Source organism: Urocampus carinirostris, chromosome 14, assembly GCF_059441175.1.
Source record: "Urocampus carinirostris isolate Australia breed hairy pipefish chromosome 14, RoL_Ucar_1.0, whole genome shotgun sequence".
Taxonomy (NCBI): domain Eukaryota; kingdom Metazoa; phylum Chordata; class Actinopteri; order Syngnathiformes; family Syngnathidae; genus Urocampus; species Urocampus carinirostris.
This window is the reverse complement of record NC_142362.1, coordinates 305589-327326: the sequence shown is the minus strand read 5'-3', so window position 1 is coordinate 327326 and position 21738 is coordinate 305589. Positions and strand designations below refer to the sequence as shown.

General features: G+C 44.1%; 1 protein-coding gene across 2 annotated transcripts; it reads right to left on the bottom strand.

Annotated features, from left to right (window-relative positions):
* Window positions 1-1341: 1341 nt before the first annotated feature.
* Window positions 1342-21362, bottom strand: slc15a2 (solute carrier family 15 member 2). 2 transcript variants are annotated; one of them, XM_088352208.1, is made up of 22 exons: window positions 21240-21362; window positions 19305-19392; window positions 18147-18288; window positions 17984-18076; window positions 17808-17907; window positions 15890-15980; window positions 14067-14144; window positions 12029-12111; window positions 11878-11961; window positions 11084-11173; window positions 10965-11009; window positions 10824-10856; window positions 8660-8748; window positions 8516-8597; window positions 8316-8441; window positions 7308-7472; window positions 7197-7243; window positions 6714-6821; window positions 6508-6640; window positions 4843-4986; window positions 4675-4779; window positions 1342-2021 (listed from the first exon to the last, which is right to left on the bottom strand). In XM_088352208.1, exons 1-22 carry the CDS (start codon window positions 21246-21248, stop codon window positions 1806-1808), a joined length of 2151 nt encoding a protein of 716 aa, XP_088208334.1. In that variant the 5' UTR covers window positions 21249-21362; the 3' UTR covers window positions 1342-1805. The 2 variants fall into 2 exon arrangements, with proteins under 2 accessions (XP_088208334.1, XP_088208335.1); XM_088352209.1 differs by having other exon boundaries at window positions 1343-2021; window positions 6541-6640.
* Window positions 21363-21738: the final 376 nt, after the last annotated feature.

Here is a 21738-nt window from a genome sequence, read left to right as displayed (position 1 = left end):
CAAAACCAGGAACCTTTTTGTTAAAGTAAGAGGGTGTAATAATTCACCACTAGAGGTCGTTGCAGCTAAGAAGAAGAAACACGAGGGAAATCCGTAGGTATGCAAAATTCGGAAGAGGCCCAAAAAGACCGGAAGTGCCCGCAGCTGCTGAAAAGAGCCAAAGGCCGGAGTTGGTCAGAGCCTTTTTAAATGGTTACCTTTAGCAGCGAGAGGGAGGAGCCACTAAAAAAAGCCAGTTAAAGGTCGAGTTTGTCGAGTGTCAGGGCCCCAATCAGGGAACTCGAGGACAAAGAAAACTTTATTCACACGAAGCGGTTAACGATAACAATAGTGGGTAGCTGTGAGCCATCGAGTGGCTCATGCGAGAGCCTAGGGCCCTAGAGAATGAAACGGTGGAAAAAGCAGAAGATGCCCGAATCGGGAGAATGGGCTGTGAAAGTCTAGTAACATTACGTCTAAATCGATATTCTTACTTTCCTGCAAAAATATTTTGAAGATAGTGTAAGAAGATCCAATTTTTGGGGTTTTAACCACATTCTAATTTATTTTCAGGAAGGAAGAAAATATTCTTGCAATTACTTGTATTTTTGTGAGTATGTTTTTCCTATTTTACTCCAAAAGTAAGTTTTTATAATAAAAAAGTATTTTCTCTTATTTTACTGCAAAATAAGTTGTTACAAAAATAGACTATTTTATTTTACTATAGTTGTAAAGTTACGAGAATAATCCTTAATATTACATTTTTTTTCATAGGCGATGTTTTTGGAGGTAGAAAAAAAAACAAGAACATTCATTTCCATGGAGGAGCTAACAATAAAAATAGTGGCGAGCCATAGCTTGCAGCCTAGTGGCTAACCTGAGTGGCTAGAGAAGGAGACAGCGGAAAACAAGCGAAAGACGCTTAAATTAATAAACTCGGCGACATTTGTTCGCAAGACCAGCTGCTGAAGGCGAGTGGCACTGAAAAAAGCGGGAGCAGCGAGCAATAACAATAGCAGCTAGTTGTGAGGCGTAGCCTGCAGCCTAGTGGTTAACATAAGTGGCTAGCAATGGAAACCGTGAAAAAAGGTGGAAGGAGCCTAAAATTTGGCGACCATTATATGTAGGGCTCTTGTAAAACGTAAGCGTGAGTTAAGTCCTAAAACGGCAGCTCCGCTTGCTCGACTCCGCAGCGGAAGCGATCGTCTTCAGCCTAGTGGCTAACATGAGTGGCTAGAAAAGGAAGCAAGGGAGAAAAAAAATCATCTGAAACCCGGCTCACTAAATTTGCAGGAGGCAAGTGACACCGAATGACAAAGCAGGAGCAACTGACAATAACAGGAACGGCTCGTTATGTGCCGTGGCCTACAGCCGAGTGGCTAACATGAGCGGCTAAAGAAGGAAACAGTGGAAAAAAGGGGTGTAAGACGCCTAAACGACGGGACTCGGCCAGCGTGACACGTAGGGCTCGGCCGTGTAGGCTAAGTGGCCGTTAAGTGCTAAAAGCACCAAAAGAACAAGAAGTTGTAAGACGGCGCCCAAACACGTTGACTTTTTCTAGTTATGTTGTATCGTGACACATTTCTGAACCTCAAATCATGTTTCTGCATATTATTTGTATCAATAGTGTTTGATTTAAAAGAATCGTGTATTATAAAACCACTAAGGGTCGCTCTATATTACAGACTGGTGCTTTAAGTTTCCCAAAAAGTTGTAAAATGTGAAGGACGATCATCGAAAAAAGTGAAAAATGTTAAAACATTGTGCCTCGGATGGATGGACAATGCTAACAAAGAGCTTCAGGAGCAATCCGGTGTTCAAATGGGTTACAATTTGGTGCTAGGTCGCGGGTCTGGTTCCCGTTTGTCCAGCGCGTCGTCGCCGTCCTCCTCCTCCGTCTCGTCGTCATGGTGATGGCGGCCATTTTGAAGGCGGTTTCCGCCCACCCGCTCGGCGCCGACGTACGTGTACATGTGAGCCATGGCGGAGAAAATCAGGCAAACGCCCAGCAGCAAAACGGCAAACAGGACGAACTCTTTCCACTGCCGAGACAAAAAAAAGAAACGGCCGTGCCATCAAAATCAGACGCCATCTGGCCCCGTGTGAAAAAAAGTCATTGCCCCCTTTGGTCCCCCTTTGGCGGCCATAACGGGAATCAAACGATGACTGTAATTTCTCGTGAGTCGTTCGCAATGTTTGGGCCCACTCTTCTTTGCAAAATTGTCAAAATCAGACGCGATCTGGCCGGTGTGAAAAAAGTCCTTGCCCCCTTTGGCGGCCGTAACAGGAATCAAACGACAACCGTAATTGCTCGCAAGCCGTTCGCAATGTTTTGGCCCACTCTTCTTGGCAAAATTGTCCGAATCAAAAGCGATCTGGCTCCATGTGAGATATGTCATTGCCCCCTTTGGCGGCCATAAAGGAAATCAAACAATGACCACGATTGCTCGTGAGTCATCCACAATGTTTTGGCCCACTCTTTGCAATACTAGAGGTTTTGCCTGTTTAAGGTCATACCGCGGCATCTCCATTGGATTTATATCCAGATCTCGACTTGGCCACTCCCACACCATCATTTTTTTGCTTTCTTCATTGAGCCGTTCAGAGGTGGACTTGCTACTGCGTCTGGAATCGTCCTGCTGCACGATCCAGGAGCGCTCGAGTTGAAGGGGAAAGGAGCCGACGGCCTCGGGACCTTCTGGTAAACACCGGAGTTCATGTCTCCGTCAGCCACAGGAAATCGTCCTGGTCCGGCCGCACGCCATCACACTGCCACCACCATGCCTTACAGTGCCATTATGACGCCCGATGTCCTGAGCTAAACACTTTCAAAAAAGTTTCATTTTTGACTCATCCGTCCATAGAATGTTTTTTTCAAAAGTGTTGAGAATAATCAAGATGCTTTTTAGAAAATGTGAGACGAATCTTTGTGTTCTTTTGGGACAGCAGTGGTTTTTATCTTGGGACTTCCGGATGCCATTTTTGGCCAGTGTCTTATTTATAGTGGAGTCATGACCTTAACGGAGGCCTTCAAGTTCTCGGATGTTGTTCGAGGTTCTTATGTAAGCTCCTGGACGAGGCGTCGTCGCGCTCTCGCAGTCATCTTAGATGGTCGACCGCTCCTGGGTAGGTTTGCCACCAGTTCTCTCCGTTTGTGGAGAATGGCTCAGGCAGTGGTTCGCTGAAACCCTAGAGCTTTGGAAATATCTTTTCCAGACCGATAGATTTCAATTACTTCTAGAAACTCCTTGGATCGTGTCAATTGTCTTCTTGAGATTTGGTAGCCGACTTGACTCCGTCTAACAGATTCAATTGTCGTGATTTATCAATTCAACCCTGGTGGTGGCCATCCATTTTGGCTGTGTCCTGTGGAACTCAACTCAGATTTCCCAAAACTGTACTTAGTCACGGTTACTTTGTCATTGAACAAAAGGGGGCCATGACTTTTTCACCTGTGCCTTAATCAACATTTGATATGTTCTCGGGTTGTCTCTGTGTGCTATTCAAATTGCTTTGCGAGTGATAAATATGCCACAGCACAAAATAAAATGCTGATTAGCAATTGTAAGGGAAATTATACTCTTTTAGTGTGATTTTATCCTCACAAGTGGCTTAAAGAAGCCAAATATTATATCCAGGTGTTGTTTATATTCCTTGTATCCTCTTGGGCCTGCTAACTATTCATCAAGATGGCCTTCGCTTTGGTGCTGGGAAGTGCCGGGAAGCCTGCTTAAGAGTTCTCCTCCCCACATTCTTTTCTTTTCCTTACTGCTCATTTATTATGCTCACACGCCATCTAACGACCAGCATCATTTACTTCATTTAAACGTGTTTTCTGTCTAAACCAATCAGATTATTTTCTTGTATTTGTGTGACTTCACTTAAGCCATGTGTTCTTCTATGCCTGTGCTTTTGTAAAGTAGGCTTAAACGTGTTTGCTCAAGGTGTTTATTTCTAATCAGTTGATGTTCCTTTTGCTCGTCTCTTAGTCTTCCCGTCTTTGTTTAAAGGTGTTGGTACTTTTCCAGGGGGGTGTCTTAACATATCAGTGCTTTTCCATGTCTTGTGATTTCAATAAAACACAAAGGCAGACAGGGGGGTGACCCAGTTTGAGTGCGTTAGCCGAGAGCCGCTGCAGCTGGTTAAAAAACTTTTGCCTGATGTATTTTTTCTACCGTTAGCCAATTTATAGCTCTCCCTCACGTCAGTGGTCTACCTTTTAGACCCCACAGCTTTCCAATAACTGAGCCTCTAGCCATAGGCAAAGTGTGATTCCGTCTTGATCTGATCTTGGGAGCACGCGCCTCTGATGGAAAAGGCTATCAAAAACCTGAATCTCCGACTCAAGAGTGTGTTCTTTTCTTCATCCTAATACGATCTCAAATTTGAACCTTGACAGCAATGTCATTCGAATTTAATAGGACGTGTCTGGTAAATGAATGTTTATTGAATGGGACACTGTAAAATCTAGTTTTTTTTTAACTCATTGATGGCTACCAGGGTTAAAAAGGATCTTGGACAATGGCAACAAATCAGTCAAGTTTTATGACGTCCATTATCGCCAATGGTACGGAGTTACTGTAATAAATAGTGTATATTTTTTCTTTTTCTACTTTCACATCAATAGTAAACTCAAGATTTGGGGCGGTAAAACGTGTGTGAAAAAAAAAGTATTTTATTTTGAAAATGCGTTACCTGCTCGAGCCCCGCCCCCTCGGCGACGACGAGGACGATGACGTTTCCGAAAGCCACGGTTAGCAACCACCCGGCCTGCAGTACCGACTTCATGCTGGCTGGAGCCTGCGGGAACAGGGTCCTTTCAGCGCCTTATCCGAGGACAGGGACCAAAACCGGAAGCCGAACCTGCGAGTAGGAGAACTCCAGTCCGGTGATGGAGAACATGACTTCGCCCGCCGTGATGAGGAGATACTGAGGGATCTGCCAGGCGATGTGGACGTCGTTAGCCCGGACGTCCTCCATTTTGTGGGCCCTCGTCGTGCCAAAATCCTGTCAGAGTAAAAACAAACTACCGTCAATTTCCGACGAGGAGCCGCTCCTTTCTTTAAACATCAAAGCGGCGACGCCGCGAGCGGCAGCCTTTCCAGCAGCTCCGTGTTATTTCGCTCTTTTTGTGATTCATTGTTTTAAGTGTCTGCTTCTAGCTTCGGTGGTTTTCGTCCCGTTTGACAACGACACTTTGTACTTTTTTATCCCATTGTCATGGGTTTTAACACACAAAAATGCGTTTATTTGAAGAATCAACTCCTTGCCCTGAAGAATTCCCGTGGCGACGTGATGAGGGGGCCCTATCATGGAGCTAGCTAAGCGGCTAGCGGCGTTATAAGTCTTCAGTAGCGTCCGTAATCATGGTAAACGTGAACTCTCTACCAAATTAGAGAAACAAACTGGCTGTGCTGGTGAAAAACATCAAAGCGTACAGGGAGTGCTGTTTGCTGTGTTTTATGGAAATGTGGCTGAGGTCTAGCTTCCCGGACGCTAACGTGGAGCTACCAGGCTTCAGCGCTGTTAAGACAGACAGAGAAACAAAAGCCTGCGGGAAGCGGAGAGGAGGCGGACTCGCTATCTACGTGAAGAGGAGGCGGTGTAACCCTGGGCACAAAGATTTCCATCTGCTGCAGGGACGTCCAACTTTTGGCCTCGCGTGTGACGTCATCCACTCCGCTGTTGCTAAACTACAACACAGCACCCCGAGGCCATCCTGTTCATCTGTTGATAAACAACAAAAGGATACTGCTGGAAGTGTGAATTTCCCTACGGGGATGAATAAACTATCTATGGTATCTAGCCATATATCCATCTATTTATCTACACTTTGTGTCCGCTGTCGATGGTAATTCACGAGCACAGCATTCCAAATAAATCCCATTTGCATGAACGCATGTAGTGTAAAGGATATGACACCGCGCTAAACCACCAAAGAAGGACAGTGACTGCAGGGGATGTGTCAGTTTTAATTCAGTCTCTGGATGGTGAAAACTACAAAAGTACAATACAATGAATGGAGACCGTCCGGCAATAATTTCACAAAAATAAAGAGGATTAAATCTGTCTGAACTACTATAGTATTACTGTAGTAGTATTTTGTCATATTCCTTTAGTATTTCTTTCTTTTTCGAATGAAAGCAAAATAGCATATGAAGTCCCTGTATTCAAGCACTCAATTTGATATTTAGTTTTGTAGTGATTTTGGAGTATCTTTGCAATATTTCTGTAGTAGTTTGTCAGGTCGGATGAAAAAGCCTGTATGCCGGCTGTAGTTTGCCCAGACCCGTGTTCATTTACAGTCCACAAAGGAGTGTCGAAATTGCAGCACAATTTGTTACTTGACTGTACTAGACATTACCCCGCAGATTTTTTTCAAATGTAAGAAATGGACGTGAATACCTTTTATTTGGACAGGTGTTCACCCCTGCGGCTTAAAATCCGGTGCGGCTTATATAAATACAAAGTTGAGTTTCCGCTTCAATTTGCCCATGCGCACCGTAGTACGAAATTTACGGTAATAACTGTTTGGGCAGGGGGCGTGTCTTCCTGACCGACCTCAAGGAGGACCACGGTGTAGGACGCTCCAAAGTCCAAGAGTCCGAGATCCAGGTCCTGGCAGGTTTTGGATTTGAAACGGCAGCTGACTTGTTTGTACCTGGTGAAAAAAAAGACAAAAGGGAACATTTTCACTCTCCGCTTATGAACCCGTGACGTCACAGGTCGCTCACTCTCCACGCTGGACGGGTTTGTCCTCCGAAACGCTGTCATTTCCGTCGACCTCGAACGTCTCGTCGCCAACGGTGACAGTAGCCGCCTCCGGCAGGGTGTTGATGAACCTGTAGAGTAGGGTGTCAAATAGGCGGCTCGCGGGCCGGATCAGGCTCGGAGAAGTGCAAGAGAAAAATGAGCTGCAGGTTGAAATATGTCAACTTGATGTTGCCAAAGCCAGGTGCCTTGAACAAATGCTGTACTTGTATGTATCTCTCTCTCTCTCTCTCTCTCTCTCTCTCTCTCTCCTTCTTTGTCCCACCCTTTCTACTATTCTCTCTCTCTCTTTTTTCGCTCTCTCCAATCTACTAGTCCGGCCCCCGAGAGAATGTTGTTCTCTCGCGTGGCCCCCGGATTAAAATGAGTTTGACATCCCTGCTGTAGGGAGTAGCGCAAGCTCGGCACGGGATGCTACGGGGGTAATCCAGGAGTTTTTTCGTTACCGAAGAAGAGGAGCCCCTTCCGAGTTTTTCTGGATGTTGTCTTTGGCCTGAATCACAAAGTTAAGAACAATTACTATGTTTTTTTTTTTTGGGCGCGGTGCGTTCACTTACCAGTGTACAGCGTATTCCGGAAAGGCCCTGGTGAAGAATGAGGCTGTACGCCTCCTGCTGGCCAAAAGTCACATCGCAGCGAGACACAGCCCCTTCAAAGTGGATGTCTATGCTCATATTGGAGGCAGGCGCCCCCAGTGGCAGCGTCTGGTACTCCCTCGGATCCTGATAACACGGCCAATGAAATGATGTGATTTTTTTTAGAGCATTATACGTCATTTTGCACAAAAAAATTGTAATTCATTCTTAGCCTTTTTAAATAATCGATTTTTCTAGAATTTATCAATGTTTTTGTATAATTTGATAACTGATAGCTTTTTTATTGATTGATATCGTTTTTTTGACATGTATCTGTATATTGCGTTTTGGCTTTGATGAAAATTCATTTTATTTTTATTTTCATTGATTTATTTTTTGAATGTATTTTCATTCTTTCCAACTATTTATTTTTGTTTTAACTCATGATTTGTTTTCTATTCAATTTGGAATTTTTTTCCAGAATTGTTTCACATTTTTGCGCCGCTTTCAATCTTTTTTCCTGAATTTCAATTTCTTTCAAAATGTTTGTGAAATAATGAGAATTTGTATTATTCTTTTTGCTTTGTATTCATTCAATTCTTCAGAATGATTTCCGTGTATTTACATCTTTTTATTATTGACTGTTTTTTTCCCAATTTTTTTCAATTCATTATAATTCATTCTTTATTCAATGATCATTTTTTTCAGAATTGTTGGAGATTATTATTTTTTTTATGCTTTCCAGAATTTTTACAAACACCTTTTTTCTAAAATATTCTTTTTCTAAATAAATGTATTCATTTTGAAGTGACTTATTTGTTTGCACAATGTATTGATCGATTTTTTTTCTATTTTCATTTTGTTGACTTTTTTTTCATATATCGTTCATTTTCGGTCTTACTATTAATGAATTGGTATTTTTTTTTTTTGATTATCGGTAATGGATTTTACAATATTATTCGATCCGTTTCCTTTTCCGTTTCCGGCTACCTCCAGGGGCGGGACCAGCAGGGGAGAAGGCCGGCCCTCGGGGAATCGAACCCGAACGTCGGCGGGCGCCAAGTTGTAAACCTGCAGGAGACACTGGGTCGCCGGCGCCGGCTCCACCGCAGTTTCCTTGGAGGGTAAAGAAGAAGAGGTGGGCGGGGTGAAAAGGGGCGGGGTCGGCGGGGTGGGCGGGGCCGACCTACCGCCACTCGGACCTCCACCAGGGCGGCGGCGCCGAACGCCGAGGCCGCCAGCACCATCCCCACCGCCATTTTTCTCAGAGGCCTGCGGGAAGACGTGGCGGGGGTCAGGACTTTAGGGCGCCCGCGGCGAAGGGGGGAACTCACGTGACGGCGATCCCGCAGGACGAAACGGCGGGGTAGATGAAGACGTCGAAGACGGGGACCAGGACCAGGATCAGCAGCGCGTTGAGGGTCTGCCCGCAAAGACACAATTGGCGTTTCCCAACCCCTTACCCTGAAAGATCCCGAGTCGACTCCCAATGGCAGCCCAGCCATCCACTCTCCTATTCACGTCGTGGGGATGAGCCCAACCCGGGAAATGATGAATTTGTGCGAATGTTTAAAGGGACAGCGAGTATTAGGAAGCACGGTGTAATCTAGCTTGTAATCAGGGTTGGGTAGGGTTACTTTCACTGGATTACTTTCACTTACTTTTGGATGACTCCAATAGCAAATATGCTCATAAAAGACAAAAGAAACTCAATAGGAATACAATGATGACTCACAACACGTGGTAAGCTTTCTCTCCTGGCTTTGATTTCTTTGATCTCCGGCAAAAGGAACATCAAATGCCACAGAAACAAAATGAAAATCAATCCAAACAGCTTTTTGCCGTTCCATGTGTTCCGTTACTCCCCAAGCCTGCACAAAATGGAGTCATTTTATTCCTATTTAGCTTCTTTTGTCTTCTATTAGCATATTTGGTATTGGAGTATTTGAAAGTAATCCAATTAAAGTAACCCTACGCAACCCTGCTTGTAATGTGATGTAATAGTATTCTGTGCAGCTCTTTGAGATTCCTTTTGATTAAGGGACAAACAAACAAACAAACAGGACTTGACGGATTTGTGAAAAATTGGGTTTAGCGCGAGTAGACTCCCCCCCAAAAAATCTCCCCAAATTTGTCAAAAGTCTGCCTTTTTTAGCTCGAAGCAGCAAGTTACCGCAAGTGCCTTTTTCAATAATGAGCTAAAAACTCTTTAGCTCTCTTAAGCCACTTATGTTAGCAACTCGGCTGTCGTCATCGTTAGCCCCTAACGCTTCATCTTTCATATCACTCGATTTTCGCAGACGGTCATTCAAGTGAACAGCTCAGAGTTCCGTAATACAGGCACCTGTGGGTTTTTTTCCCACCGATTCCTTCTCTAGCTACTCATGTTTGTGACTTGGCTGCAGGTGACCTTAATCCCTTCGTCATTGTGAGCTGCTCATGCTTCGTCACTTGCCTTCCACTGCCGATCATGTCAAATGACAAATGTCCCCGAGTCTTGTGATTTGAGAATCTGTCTTTTTTTTCCCACTGTTTTCTTCACGTGGCTTCAGAGTGTGGCTTGCCGCTATCCGCTAGTGTTGTTGTCGACTGCTCCAGGTTTATCTTTCAGTTACACTCGCCTTTCACAAGCAAGCAAACGCTGCCAGGTCTATTGGTTTAGGCATCTTTGACCCTTTTCTTCTCTGTTTCCTTCTCTAGTCACTCATTTTAGCTACTTAACTGCAGGCAATGGCTCACAGCCATCTGTTATTATTCGCTGCTCACACTTGATCGTTTCGTGTCACTCGCCTTTCCACGGCTCGTTATGCAACCGAATGTCACCAAATTTTGTGATTCAGGCCTATGGCGCCATTTTTCTACCGGCTCCCCTAGCTATTCATGTTAGCCGCTCGATCGCAGGCTAACCGGCATTGTTATCGTTAGCAGTCGTGTCTTGTTTTTTGCCGTCACTCGCCTTCCACAACTGGTCACGGAAACCAACGTGAGACAGCAATGTGCTGCTTTTTTTAGTGTTTCCTCTTTTAGCCACTCATGTTTTCCACTTTATTGCATTCTACGGCAAATCGCTAGCCACTATTATTGTTAGTTGCCCCTTGTAAATAATGCTCGCTTCCTTCTTTGAATTCTTCCGGAGCAGGGTCTCATGATTCAGGCATCTTTGACTCATTTCTCCACTATTTCCTTCTCTAGCAACCTGGCTGCAGTCCACCGATGCTGCTAAAATGTAGCTGAGTTCTGTCATTCACAATTTTTAACAGCCCTTTGTAGTAGCTTCTCCCGCTAGCTCCCAAAGTGAGCCACATACAACAGCTTTGATCAACTCCCGCGATTGGGTCTTTTCAACTGCTCCGGGCCTATCTCTTTTTCTTCTTAAGGATGACGCTACACCGACCAATGGCGGTGAATTACGACGCACGATCGCTTTAACCGACAACGTTTTAGGAATTCTCGCCGCAATACCACTTCTGTCCACCGGAGGCGCCATCGGGCACGTACCTGCATCTGGTCGGGTTTGATGGAGAAAGCTCCCTGGAACGAAACGCAGAGAAAACACCGTCACCGGAAAGGAATATGAGGAATTTCCCGGGGACGAGCGCTGGTTAAAAAGTGAGAGGGGAGAATGATGGGCCAACTCACAAAGGACATGTTCATCCGAGTGGCTTGCAAGGTCCAGCGGGAACCCTGAAGTCAAACGTGGAGCGCGGTTAGCAGCGTTAGCACGGTTAGCATTGTTAGCCTCGTCGGGGGTCCCGTACCTGCTGATCGAAGAGAGCCCAGAACATGGGCAGGGGGATGTAAAGGAGCAACACCCGCAGGACCATTTGGATCTCGCCGATCAGGAGCTTCTGTAGGCACAAGCAACGGCCGCGAATGTCCAAAATTCTTCAAACAAATGGGCGCTCATCGTCTTTTTCCTTTCCTTTTCAAAGCTATCCCTGTGTTATTTATAAGGAATTTTTAAGACCCTTGTTTTTAAATGGAAAAAAAATACAAAATTGAATTTAATGGGAAACGTGGAAAACAAAAAAAGGATGGAAAATTACAAAAATGAAAACTACTAAGTGAATTAAGAATACATATAAAATAAGTTTAAATATCGAAAGTACATTTAAAAAAAAAGGAAAATATATACAAAAAAGGTGAAGACCCATCCATCCATCCATTATCTGCAATGCTTATCCTCAGTAGGGTCGCGGGGGTGCTGGAGCCCATCCCAGCAGGGCACACAGGGACAGACAACTCACTGGCTCATTGCCACCTAGAGACAATTTGGACCGGCCAATGAACCTGACATGCATGTTTTGGGAATGTGGGAGGAAACCCACGCAAGCACGGGGAGAACATGCAAACTCCACACAGGAAGGTTCAATCTCATGACCTCAGAACTGTGCCACACAATCTCTTAAATGAATGTAAACATTTACAAAATCCTAAAAATAAAGAATACAAACTCCAAATAATTGAAGATAACTAAAGAATTATACAAATGAAAAAAAGAATCAACGAAAAGGCCTTCGTTTGTTCAGCATCAGCGGGACGAAGGACATACGGGGTACTTCTCCTCGGCCCAGTCCAGCCAGTGTCTCCTGCCGGACTCGTACTTGGACCTCCTCCACCGGTTCTTGAGGGCGAACTGGAAAGAGCCAAGCGGGTACGTTTTGGGCGGCGACGCGAAAAGCGAGCGGCGGGCGAGGACTCACGCCGATGCAGTTGCAGACTTCCACCAGGACGTTCCCTTGAGGAGGACGGCGACGGTAAAGCCTGCTGCCCGAGACAAAGACGGCTGCGGACCCGAATCCGGGGAAATACAGAAAAAATACGTTAGCTTCGGGCTAAAAGAGACGAGATGCGGTTCTCGTTTTACAAGAAAAAAAAAAGATAACGTAGTGCCGCGAAACAGTCTTTGCTCCCTTCCCGTTTTGGGCATTTTGATCACTCGCAAAACAATTTGGATATGACTTCGAGACGAGCCGAGGAAGTACAAAATTCAAATGTCTGTTCCATTGATGAAGGCTAATGCTAAGTAGCCCTTTGTAAAAAAAAACTCATTGCCCCCTTGAATCTAATAGCGAACGATAAGAGAAATCGATCCTTTCCGACAATCGCTAATGAACCTTTCGCAAGGCTGTGGAGGAATTTGAGCCCACTCTTCTTTGCAAAATGGTGTCAAATTTCCCATATTGGCGGCTTTTCTAGCGTGAACTTCCCGTTTCAGGTCACACCACAGCGTCGCAATTGGGTTTAAAAGCGGACTTTGACCTGGCCACTCCAGAAGCTTCATTTTTTGGGGCCATTCAGAGATGGACTTGCCGGTGTCTTTCAGATCGTTGTCCTGCTACATGATCCGAGGGCGCCCGACTCTAAGGACAATAACGGATAGCGGGACGTTCCTCCTCCAGCATCTTCTATTAAACACCAGAACTCAGTATTCTGTCAACCACAGCAAGTTGTCCCAGTCCCGAGGCAGCAAAGCAGCCCAGTTCAGGCAAAAACAACATCCGTGGGAGAGTCCAAAACCAGTACTGTCCCAAATGAACACAGTGTAATAGCATCTTGATTATCCTCAAAACATTCTATGTGTGGTTAACTGGACCTCTTCGCTGCCCCGGGACCAGGACAACACGCTGCGGTTGACGGAATTTGGAATGTTGGTGTTTACCGGAAGATCCCGAACATCAAACTCAAAGCGCCCTTGGATCAGGACAACGATCCAAAACACAGCAACAAGTCAACCTCTGATTGGCTAAAAACAAAAACAAAATGAAGGTTCCGGAGTGGCCAAGTCCAAATCCAGATTTCAATCCAATTGACAAACGAACGAACTGTTTGTGCTAGAAAAAAACCCTCCAATAGGGCAGATTTAAAAGAATTTTGCAAAGAAGAGTGGGACAAATTTCCTCCTCGGGGTTGTAAAAAACTCATGAGCAATGACGGTTATCGTTTGATTTCTGTTATCGTTGAGAAAACTGGTCCAATGGGGGCAATGACTCTTTCACATAGAGCCAGATCGCTTTGGATGGGTTTTTGTGCCTTCATAAATGGAATCAGCATTTCTCATTTTGTACTTCCTCGGATGTTCTCCGTTCGATCATAAAACGAGTTCGATGATCTGAATCGTCTGCGAGTGATCAATAAAGACCGAAATCAGGAAGAGGGCAACGACTGCCAGAATCGAACCTACAAAGCGAGTGCTCGTAAATTGTTTTACAGGATCCCAGAAAAACAAGGGAATAAACCGCAATAAAGCTAAAAGATTGGACCGTGGCCCTCATCAAAATAACTCAGGTATGCAGCACACGTTTCATATCGGGTCCAAGAAATTCAACGTTTAGGATTGTGGCTGAGCAAACGTTGACATTGTACAACGTGGCGCGGAATGAATTCATCCATCCCTCCATTATCCTCAGTAGGGTCACGGGGTGCTGGAGCCCATCCCTGCTATATTTGGGCAGTGGGCAGGGGACACAGGGACAGACAACTCGCTCGCTCATTCACACTTAAGGACAATTTGGAGACGCCAATTAACATGACATGCGTTTTTTTGGAATGTGGGAGGAAACCGGAGTGCCTGGAGAGAACCCACGCAAGCACGGGGAGAACATGCAAACTCCACACAGGAAGGTTTGAGCATTACTGTTACTAATTTATTTTTTATATACTCACATTCATTTGTATTCATGCATGTTATGATTGGGGTGTATGGATTCAAAGATCCAAAATTGAAGAGAGAGTTCTCACCCAAAGCGACGGCCATGAGAACGGCGGGCACGCCGAACGCCAAAGCGTAGCAGTCGCCGCCAAAACATTGCACGTCTCCTGAAGATTTCCAGAAAAAACATAAAACACAAAGTTCAGGGGGGGTTAGAAGACAATAATATACATATATCGGCGTTCAGGGTCAGTACACCTTTTTCCTGACTTTCAAAAGCCCAAAATGTCCAGGACCAAAAGAAAGGAATCCAAAATGGAGGCATGCATCACCCTCTGGTTTGAGGTGAACGAGTGCCACGTGGAGGAAAAAGATCGGCAACTATCGTTCACTGAATAAGGTCGAGAAAAGGAGAGGGGGTCCGCGTGCCCTATTTCATGAGGGTTTGCTGCCGTCCGTGTTTGTTCTTTCTTGTGTCCAATGTTGTTCTTCTTTTTCCTACTGAAAGAAAGTTCCTTTCTCCTAAACTTGAACTTATGTACGAGGGCAGGGGTTATATACGTGTTGTATTGTTACTTGCAGAGCCTTTTGTGACACGTGCAAAAGCAAGACTATACCGACTACTTCGAGGGTTCAGTCCAGTACACATAGGACACGGTTTGAACTGCAGTTTACAGTCAAGGCGTCACACCAACAGACCCCGTTCTGGCTGCAAATCGCCAAATAAATCTTAAAACAGAAGCTCATTAAACAATGTATGGTCATTGTTGAGACACTTAATGATGAAAACCCACAGGAAAAACCCAAAAGCCCTAGCAAAACACCTTGAACAATTTGATTGGGTGATCGGAGGGAATGGGTATACGCAGGGCGCACGCACTCTTCCTCACCCAGCACCATATCCGCTGGAGCTAAATGTGTAAGTATCCTTGTTTGCAGTATTTTGTGACATTTTTACAAAAGGACTTTGCTTGCACCTCTTTTTTGAAACCATTATTTAGGACAAAAATAAGCTTCAACACACTTAAGTAACTGCGGCAGTCGAACCAATTTGAAGTGGTATATTTTATATTGATACAGGGGACAAAGGCTCTGGCATAATTAGGATTTCATAGATTTGATCCAATCATTAAATGACACACTGTGACATCAAATACGCTTAAGAATCCTATTTTATCTGGAGAACAGCTTTGGCACTTTTGTCTAGAAATATATGGTCAAAATATTTTTGCTTTAACGGCTCTTGAAGTCAAAAAAGGTTCCCAACCCTGTGTTTAGGTCTGGGGTGCCTCCGTCCACCAGAGGGCGCCTGTTGGGTTTATAATTGGGACAGGTGTGTCGAATCATCCTACACCTGTCCCTCATTAGCTTGACCATTCATAAGAACATTTTGGACAGCACTTGTTGACGTGTCATGTTTCGGACCCAAAAGCAGAAGCCAGGTAAAGTGCCCCGAAACAATGGTATTTAATCACAAAACAATAATCACAGTAACAAACAAATGGTTCATCAACAACTAAATGATCCAAACCAGAAAACAAAACACAAACCTCAGAAACAAAGATCGGACTGGAAACGGCAATCGAACTCGCCACCTCTCGGTTGCAAGACGAGCACTCTCGCTCCTGAGCTACTGCCAAAACAAAGCGGCGCCCTCTGGTGGACGAGAGCGCGACAGACCCTAATATTATGCCTGAACTGAGGCGAGTCAGCGTCATTTTTAAACAGATTTCCTTTATTTGTCTTTGTTGAATGCGCGTTTTATCATGAACCACGGCAACAAGCATTTCACCCAAAATGGAAGCCCTCGTCTCACTTCGGAAACACAACATGACATTTCCGGCATTCTCCAGGAGTTCAAGCACCGCGAGCGCTCGGGAAAGGAAACAAGTCGGCATTTGTAGCGGCTCACCTCTGAGGAGGGGCGTGATGATGGTGGACAAGAGGCTGCCGGCGTTGATGGACATGTAGAAAATGGAGAAGAACTTCATGCGTTCTTTGGCCTTTGGAGGAAAAAAGCACCAGGAATGACTTGACTTCGTTTGTTCACTCGACATAGAGTCTCAAAGAGCCGCACGGACCACAATGAGGACAAAGGAAAACCCAAAAAGCTCACATGAGGAAAAGGGAGAAACCTTAAAGGGACAGTGTGTCATATTCAATGGAAAAACAAAACATGGATTGAAACGCTAGGCAAAAATACATCAACTCAAATATTTTGAAACGTGTATTTCTTGACATGATGGCGGTGGCCATGTTTGTCCGGCTATGCCGGCTTTTAGCATTGGTTCTCGTTAGCATTAGACAACACAGCGCCATCTAGTGCTGAAATATGACACACGAGGGGCTTTGAGAAGGGAGCCCACGTCCCCTTCCAGGTTTGCTGGGTGAATACATAAAATGCCTTTTTTATTGAATAGAATTTGATTTCAAGTCTATAAATCATTTCCAGGGCAGCACGGCGGCGCAGTGGTTAACGCTTGTGCGGCACAGTTCATGTCATGGGAACCTGTCGTGGGTTCAAATCCAGCTCCAGACTTCCTGTGCGGAGTTTGTATGTTCTCCCCGTGCTTGCGTGGGTTTCCTCCGGGCACTCCGGTTTCCTCCCACGTTCCAAAAACATGCATTTCAGGTGAATTGGCCGGTCCAAATTGTCCCTAGGTGTGAATGAGCGAATGAGTTGTCTGTCCCTGTGTGCCCTGCGATTGGCTGGCAACCAGTTCAGGGTGTCCCCTGCCCACTGCCCGGAGATGGCTGGGATGGGCTCCAGCCCCCCCGCGACCCTAATGAGGATAAGCGGTACGGCTGATGAGATGAGATGAGATGAAATCATTTCCATTTTTGAATATTCATTTTATCGATATATCTATTCTATAATTTCATTTTTAAATATGGTGATGTTTGATATTTAGAATTCCTGTTGTCATTTTTGTAAACCTTTATTTATTTCCACATAAGTTCATTTTGGAATAAGGTTTATATTTTGTTTCCAGTTTTTATTTTTTAAACTTGATTTCTTTCAGAATGCTTTATCTCGCTTTTTTTCTAATGACATTTTAAATATGTTTTATTCAATATAAATGTGAGGTGTGAGTTTAAAGTCTGGTTTTCAAAATAAAATATTCCCTTTAAATTTGAAATGGATCGTTATTGTTTTATTTTCACTTATTGTAAATTATTTTATCCCTAAACGTTATTTTAATTTCATGTATTTTTCTATTTTATATATAATTCGTTTTTTCTTATTAGGCATTCATTTTATAATCACATTTTCAAATATTTTGTAGTGACGTTTAAGTTTGAGGTCATATTCAATTTCAAAATAAAAATTGAAATGACAATGTCATTTTTTTCATTTCACTGTAAAAGATAACATTTTAGAATGTTAAAGAAAAATTACATTTTAGTTGTATGTTTTTTTTATTTCACGTTTATGGGAAATGATTCAAATGATCATCATTATTATGATATTTTTAGAACAATAATATAATAGTGGGTTTTTTTCCCATTTCGAATGACTATGGCAATAGTTTATACATTTTTGCTTTGATATAGGGCTTACCAGTCCCTGAGGACCTCCAAGGCGCTTTACAATGTACTTCACACTTTACTCGTTCTCACGCAGCTATTTTCAAATGTTTTGAATTCAATTTGTTTGAGTTGGAGGGCCAATTTTATCATGGTTTTTTTTACGGCAGGGTCCCTAAACACACTGGATTTTGATCATTTTGGTCTCCGGTAATCAACAAAAGAAGGAACCGATACTACAGGTGGCCACTAGAGGGCTATTAGCGCGAAGGGCACCGAAGCTAAGGGGCGGTCGCACTCACATGCTTGTCGGGGAACTGGTCCCCCCCGAAAGCGGCCACGCAGGGTTTGATGCCGCCCGTCCCGAAAGCGATCAGGATCAAACCCGACACCGACAGAGCGCTAAAAGGCAAACACAGAAACGGGAGCCCTCCGTCAAACCGCGGCCTCCGTCCCGACGGTCGACGGGCGTCCGTACACGTGCGCCGAGTTGCCGCCCACCGCCGGGACGGCGCCCAGGGACTTGATCACGTGACCCAGAACGTAGACCGCCGACAGGTAGACGATGGTCCTGAAAGGGGCGGAGTCGTTACGGGGGAGAAAAAACGGAAGGGGGCTTAGACGGGAAGTTTCGCACCCACCTGAATTTTCCCAGCCAGGAATCGGCGATGACGGCTCCCAGGACGGGCGTGAAGTAGCAGAGGCCGCTAAAGGCGTGGTACACGGCCGTGGAGCGGTCCTTGTCCCAGCCCAGGTAGGTCAGGAAGTATAACGTCAACACGGCTAAGCCACACAACCGCAAGTTCAGTTTTGGCAAGCTCGTGGCGCTAGCCGCGCCCAAAAGACCGGTTTTGGGCCAGCTCCCTGATCACCACGCACAACCCCAAAAGAACACAAGAGTGCAACCGCGGAAGATAAGAACGCAGAAGGAGAACGTAAATCTTCATCATGCGGGAAAGTCACACGGAGGGCAACGGTGCAGCAAAGTGGAGACTGTGGAGTCAGGTAAAGCAGGAAAGTGGAGAGTACAGGACGCAACACTTTAGAGAATAATACACAGGGAAATATGGAATCAAAAGTATGAGTCAGGAAAGTCATACGGAGGGCAACGGTACAGCAAAGTTGAGACTAAGGAGTCGGAAAAAGCGGAACTGCCGAGTCTGCGAGATGCAATACTGCAGCCGTGGAAGATGATAGATTGAGAAATAGGAAAGGAAAATGAGACTGTGGAGTCAGATAAAGCAAAAAAGTAGAGACCGCAGAACACAACACTGCATCCTTTGAGAAAAATAAAGAGACATTTTTAAAAATGATGCAGGAAAGTCATAGAAAGTGCAAAGTTGCATCAAAGAGGAAACTGAGGAGTCCGATAAAGCAGAAAAGTAGAGACTGCGGACTGCAATCCTTTGGCTGAAGATCAAGATAAATGGATAAATGCCAAAGGAAAACAAACATTTATGGAGCACACGAGGCAACAATGCAGCAAAGTGGAGACGATGGAGTCGAAAAAAGCAGAAATATGAAGATTGCGGAACACAATAACGAAGCTATAGAAGATAATAAACAGAAAAGAATGGAGGGATTTAGTATAATGCAGGAAAGTCCAACGGATAGAAACGAATGCAGTAAAGCGGAGACTGCGGAGTTCTCTCAACTAGAACAATGGAGATTATGGAACACTGTAGCGCAGCAGAAGATAATAAATATATAAGGAAAATGAACATTTGCATAGTCCAACAGATGGCAAAAAAGTAGCCAATTGGACACTACGGAGCAGTACATCAAATTTCTGGCGTTACCTTTCATGCCATAGTAGGAGAAGCGTTCACAGAACTCGTTGACCACAATGAAGCAGATGCTCGTCGGGTAGTTTGTCCCGCAAAGTTTCTAAAATCCAAAACAAATAGCGACGACAACGACAACAAAATGGATTTGCGGTACACAAAAAAAGACAGCGGAAAAAAAGCATACCCCTTTCAGACCCTCGAGTCCAATAAAACAAAGTTTCATCGTATAGCGCTCGAGTTTTCCCATCGCAAGCGCAGAAAGTTCTTCTCGTATCGGAAGCTGATGTCTTATTCAGGTATTTCCTTTCGCAACCCACTTAAAAAACGACACGTATTCCTGCAGTCCCAATGATTAAAATTGGATGATTTTGTCAAAATTTTCACTGCACAACCGCTATTTAAGATCAACAAAAACATAGTGCCAGAAAACATCCATAAACGATTCATTCGGAAAGAGGGAAATTATAACCTAAGGGGCTGCCGTGAATTCAAAATCCCAAAGGTGAGAACCACTAGGAAAAGTATGTGTGTGTCTGTGTGCGGAGTCACACTTTGGAACAATTGACAAGACCAGATCAAATAATGTCCATCTATTCACTTGTTCAAATTTAAATACAGAAAAACATGACTGGCGGAATACAGAGATAAAGAAAATGGGGTAGATTGGAAATACTGCGTCTAGAACTATAGTTAACTTTGTTGTTATTGTTATACCATAACTGTTATTAATATTATTACTATCGTTGTTATTATCATTGGTGTATTGAATAGGGAAGATGAAGCGGTAGGGAATAGAAGCATTTGCTTCTGACTAGCCCTTTTCCAACATATTATGTAACATTATTTTGGTGTTAAGTTATTGGTTTTGTTCCTTTTTTATTTTGATGTTCGGAATAAAGTTTTCATTCATTCATTCATGTTTCATCTGGAGGGACGAAAGCATCGGGTGCCGAGGTGCCCAACTTGTTTGAGTGTTTGGGCAATTGTGTTGGCCATGGTCCAAACATTTTTGTGTGTGTTTTTGCTGTATTTTCCCTTTTATTTTCTTTGTTATTGTATGTGTTTGTCTTGCTGTCGGTCAACACTCTCCAGGGATATGACCTAGGTAGGTAGTTGGGTATAGATTCATTCAAGTTGCTGTTAATTATTTGCAACTTTGATGCGATTCGGAGTGCGCTTCACAAAAACAAATGGAATTTTTGCAAAATTCAGAGTTCAGACCGAGAAAATATAAATACAATATTGGACGTGGAATAGATAAAAATGATCCAGCCCCCCAAAAAAATGCAATTTAATATAGCACTTCACATATTTAGCTTTTTATCCAAATAAATACTGTTTTTTGTAATGACTTTTAACTACTACGGGGCACTAAATAATACACATTGTCCCTTTAAAGAAGAACTTCTCCTTCAGGGTCGAATGCCCTCAACAGACCCGCGTGTTGCGTCATCTGGGTGACCGTACTCAACGATGACACGTAAACGCACCACCGCCAACTGTGGCGTTCACCCCAAAAGGATGTCGTGGGAATTTTCTCGGAACGCGTGTCAAGCGATCCAACACCATTTGGGAATATCTGCGTGTTTCCGAACACGTTTATCTGCGTGCGACTTCAACTTCATAACGCGATCGTTTTAATCGAAACAAAACTTTTTTTATCTTGAAAGCGAATAAACACCTGGTCGCAATGTGCAACGTGACGAGTTCACGTACTCGTGGGAATTGGAACTTGAAAGTTCAAGCAGGCGTCTTTCGATTTTGAATGAAAACATGTCACCCGTTTTATTGCTCGTGTATCGAATCTAGCGACAACTCAAACCTCGACGTGCGTATTCAATGAGCTGTTACTACTCGAGTGGCATCTTAAGTGGCCACCGCGTCGCAGTACAAATTGATTGTTTTAAAGGGAAAAAAACTCGTCAAAAGTTGTTCTTTTTGCATTACCTTAGTCATGTTGGAAGCGTCGTCCGCGTAGCCCCCCAAAAACTCAGCCCCTCTCTTGCACTCGTCGCTCCGAGCCCCGCTTTTTAAAAGGCGGTGATGTTTTTCCCTCACTCCTTGAAGTGGTCGCTTGTGACGTCACAAACGGAAGCAAATATCGTCTCATTAAATCAACTTGTTAGTGTTGGGGGCGGGTCCAGGGGGCGGGGCCACGTGGGAATTCAAAACGGGGACCAATTGTTATCATTCATAAATATACATTGTTCATTTTCTTGATCAATGGAATTGTTTAAAACGACATTTTATCATTTGTTTTGGAGTATTGCTGTAGTTTTTGTTGTTTCTCGACTATTTTTGTACTATGACTGTAGTTTTATTTCTGGAGTGTAGACTTTTGTAGTTTTTACTGGTATTTCTGTAATATTTTTCTAGTATTTCCTTAGTCAACTTTTTGTAGTATTGCAGTAGTTGTATTCTTGTAGTATTTCTGTCCTAATATTTC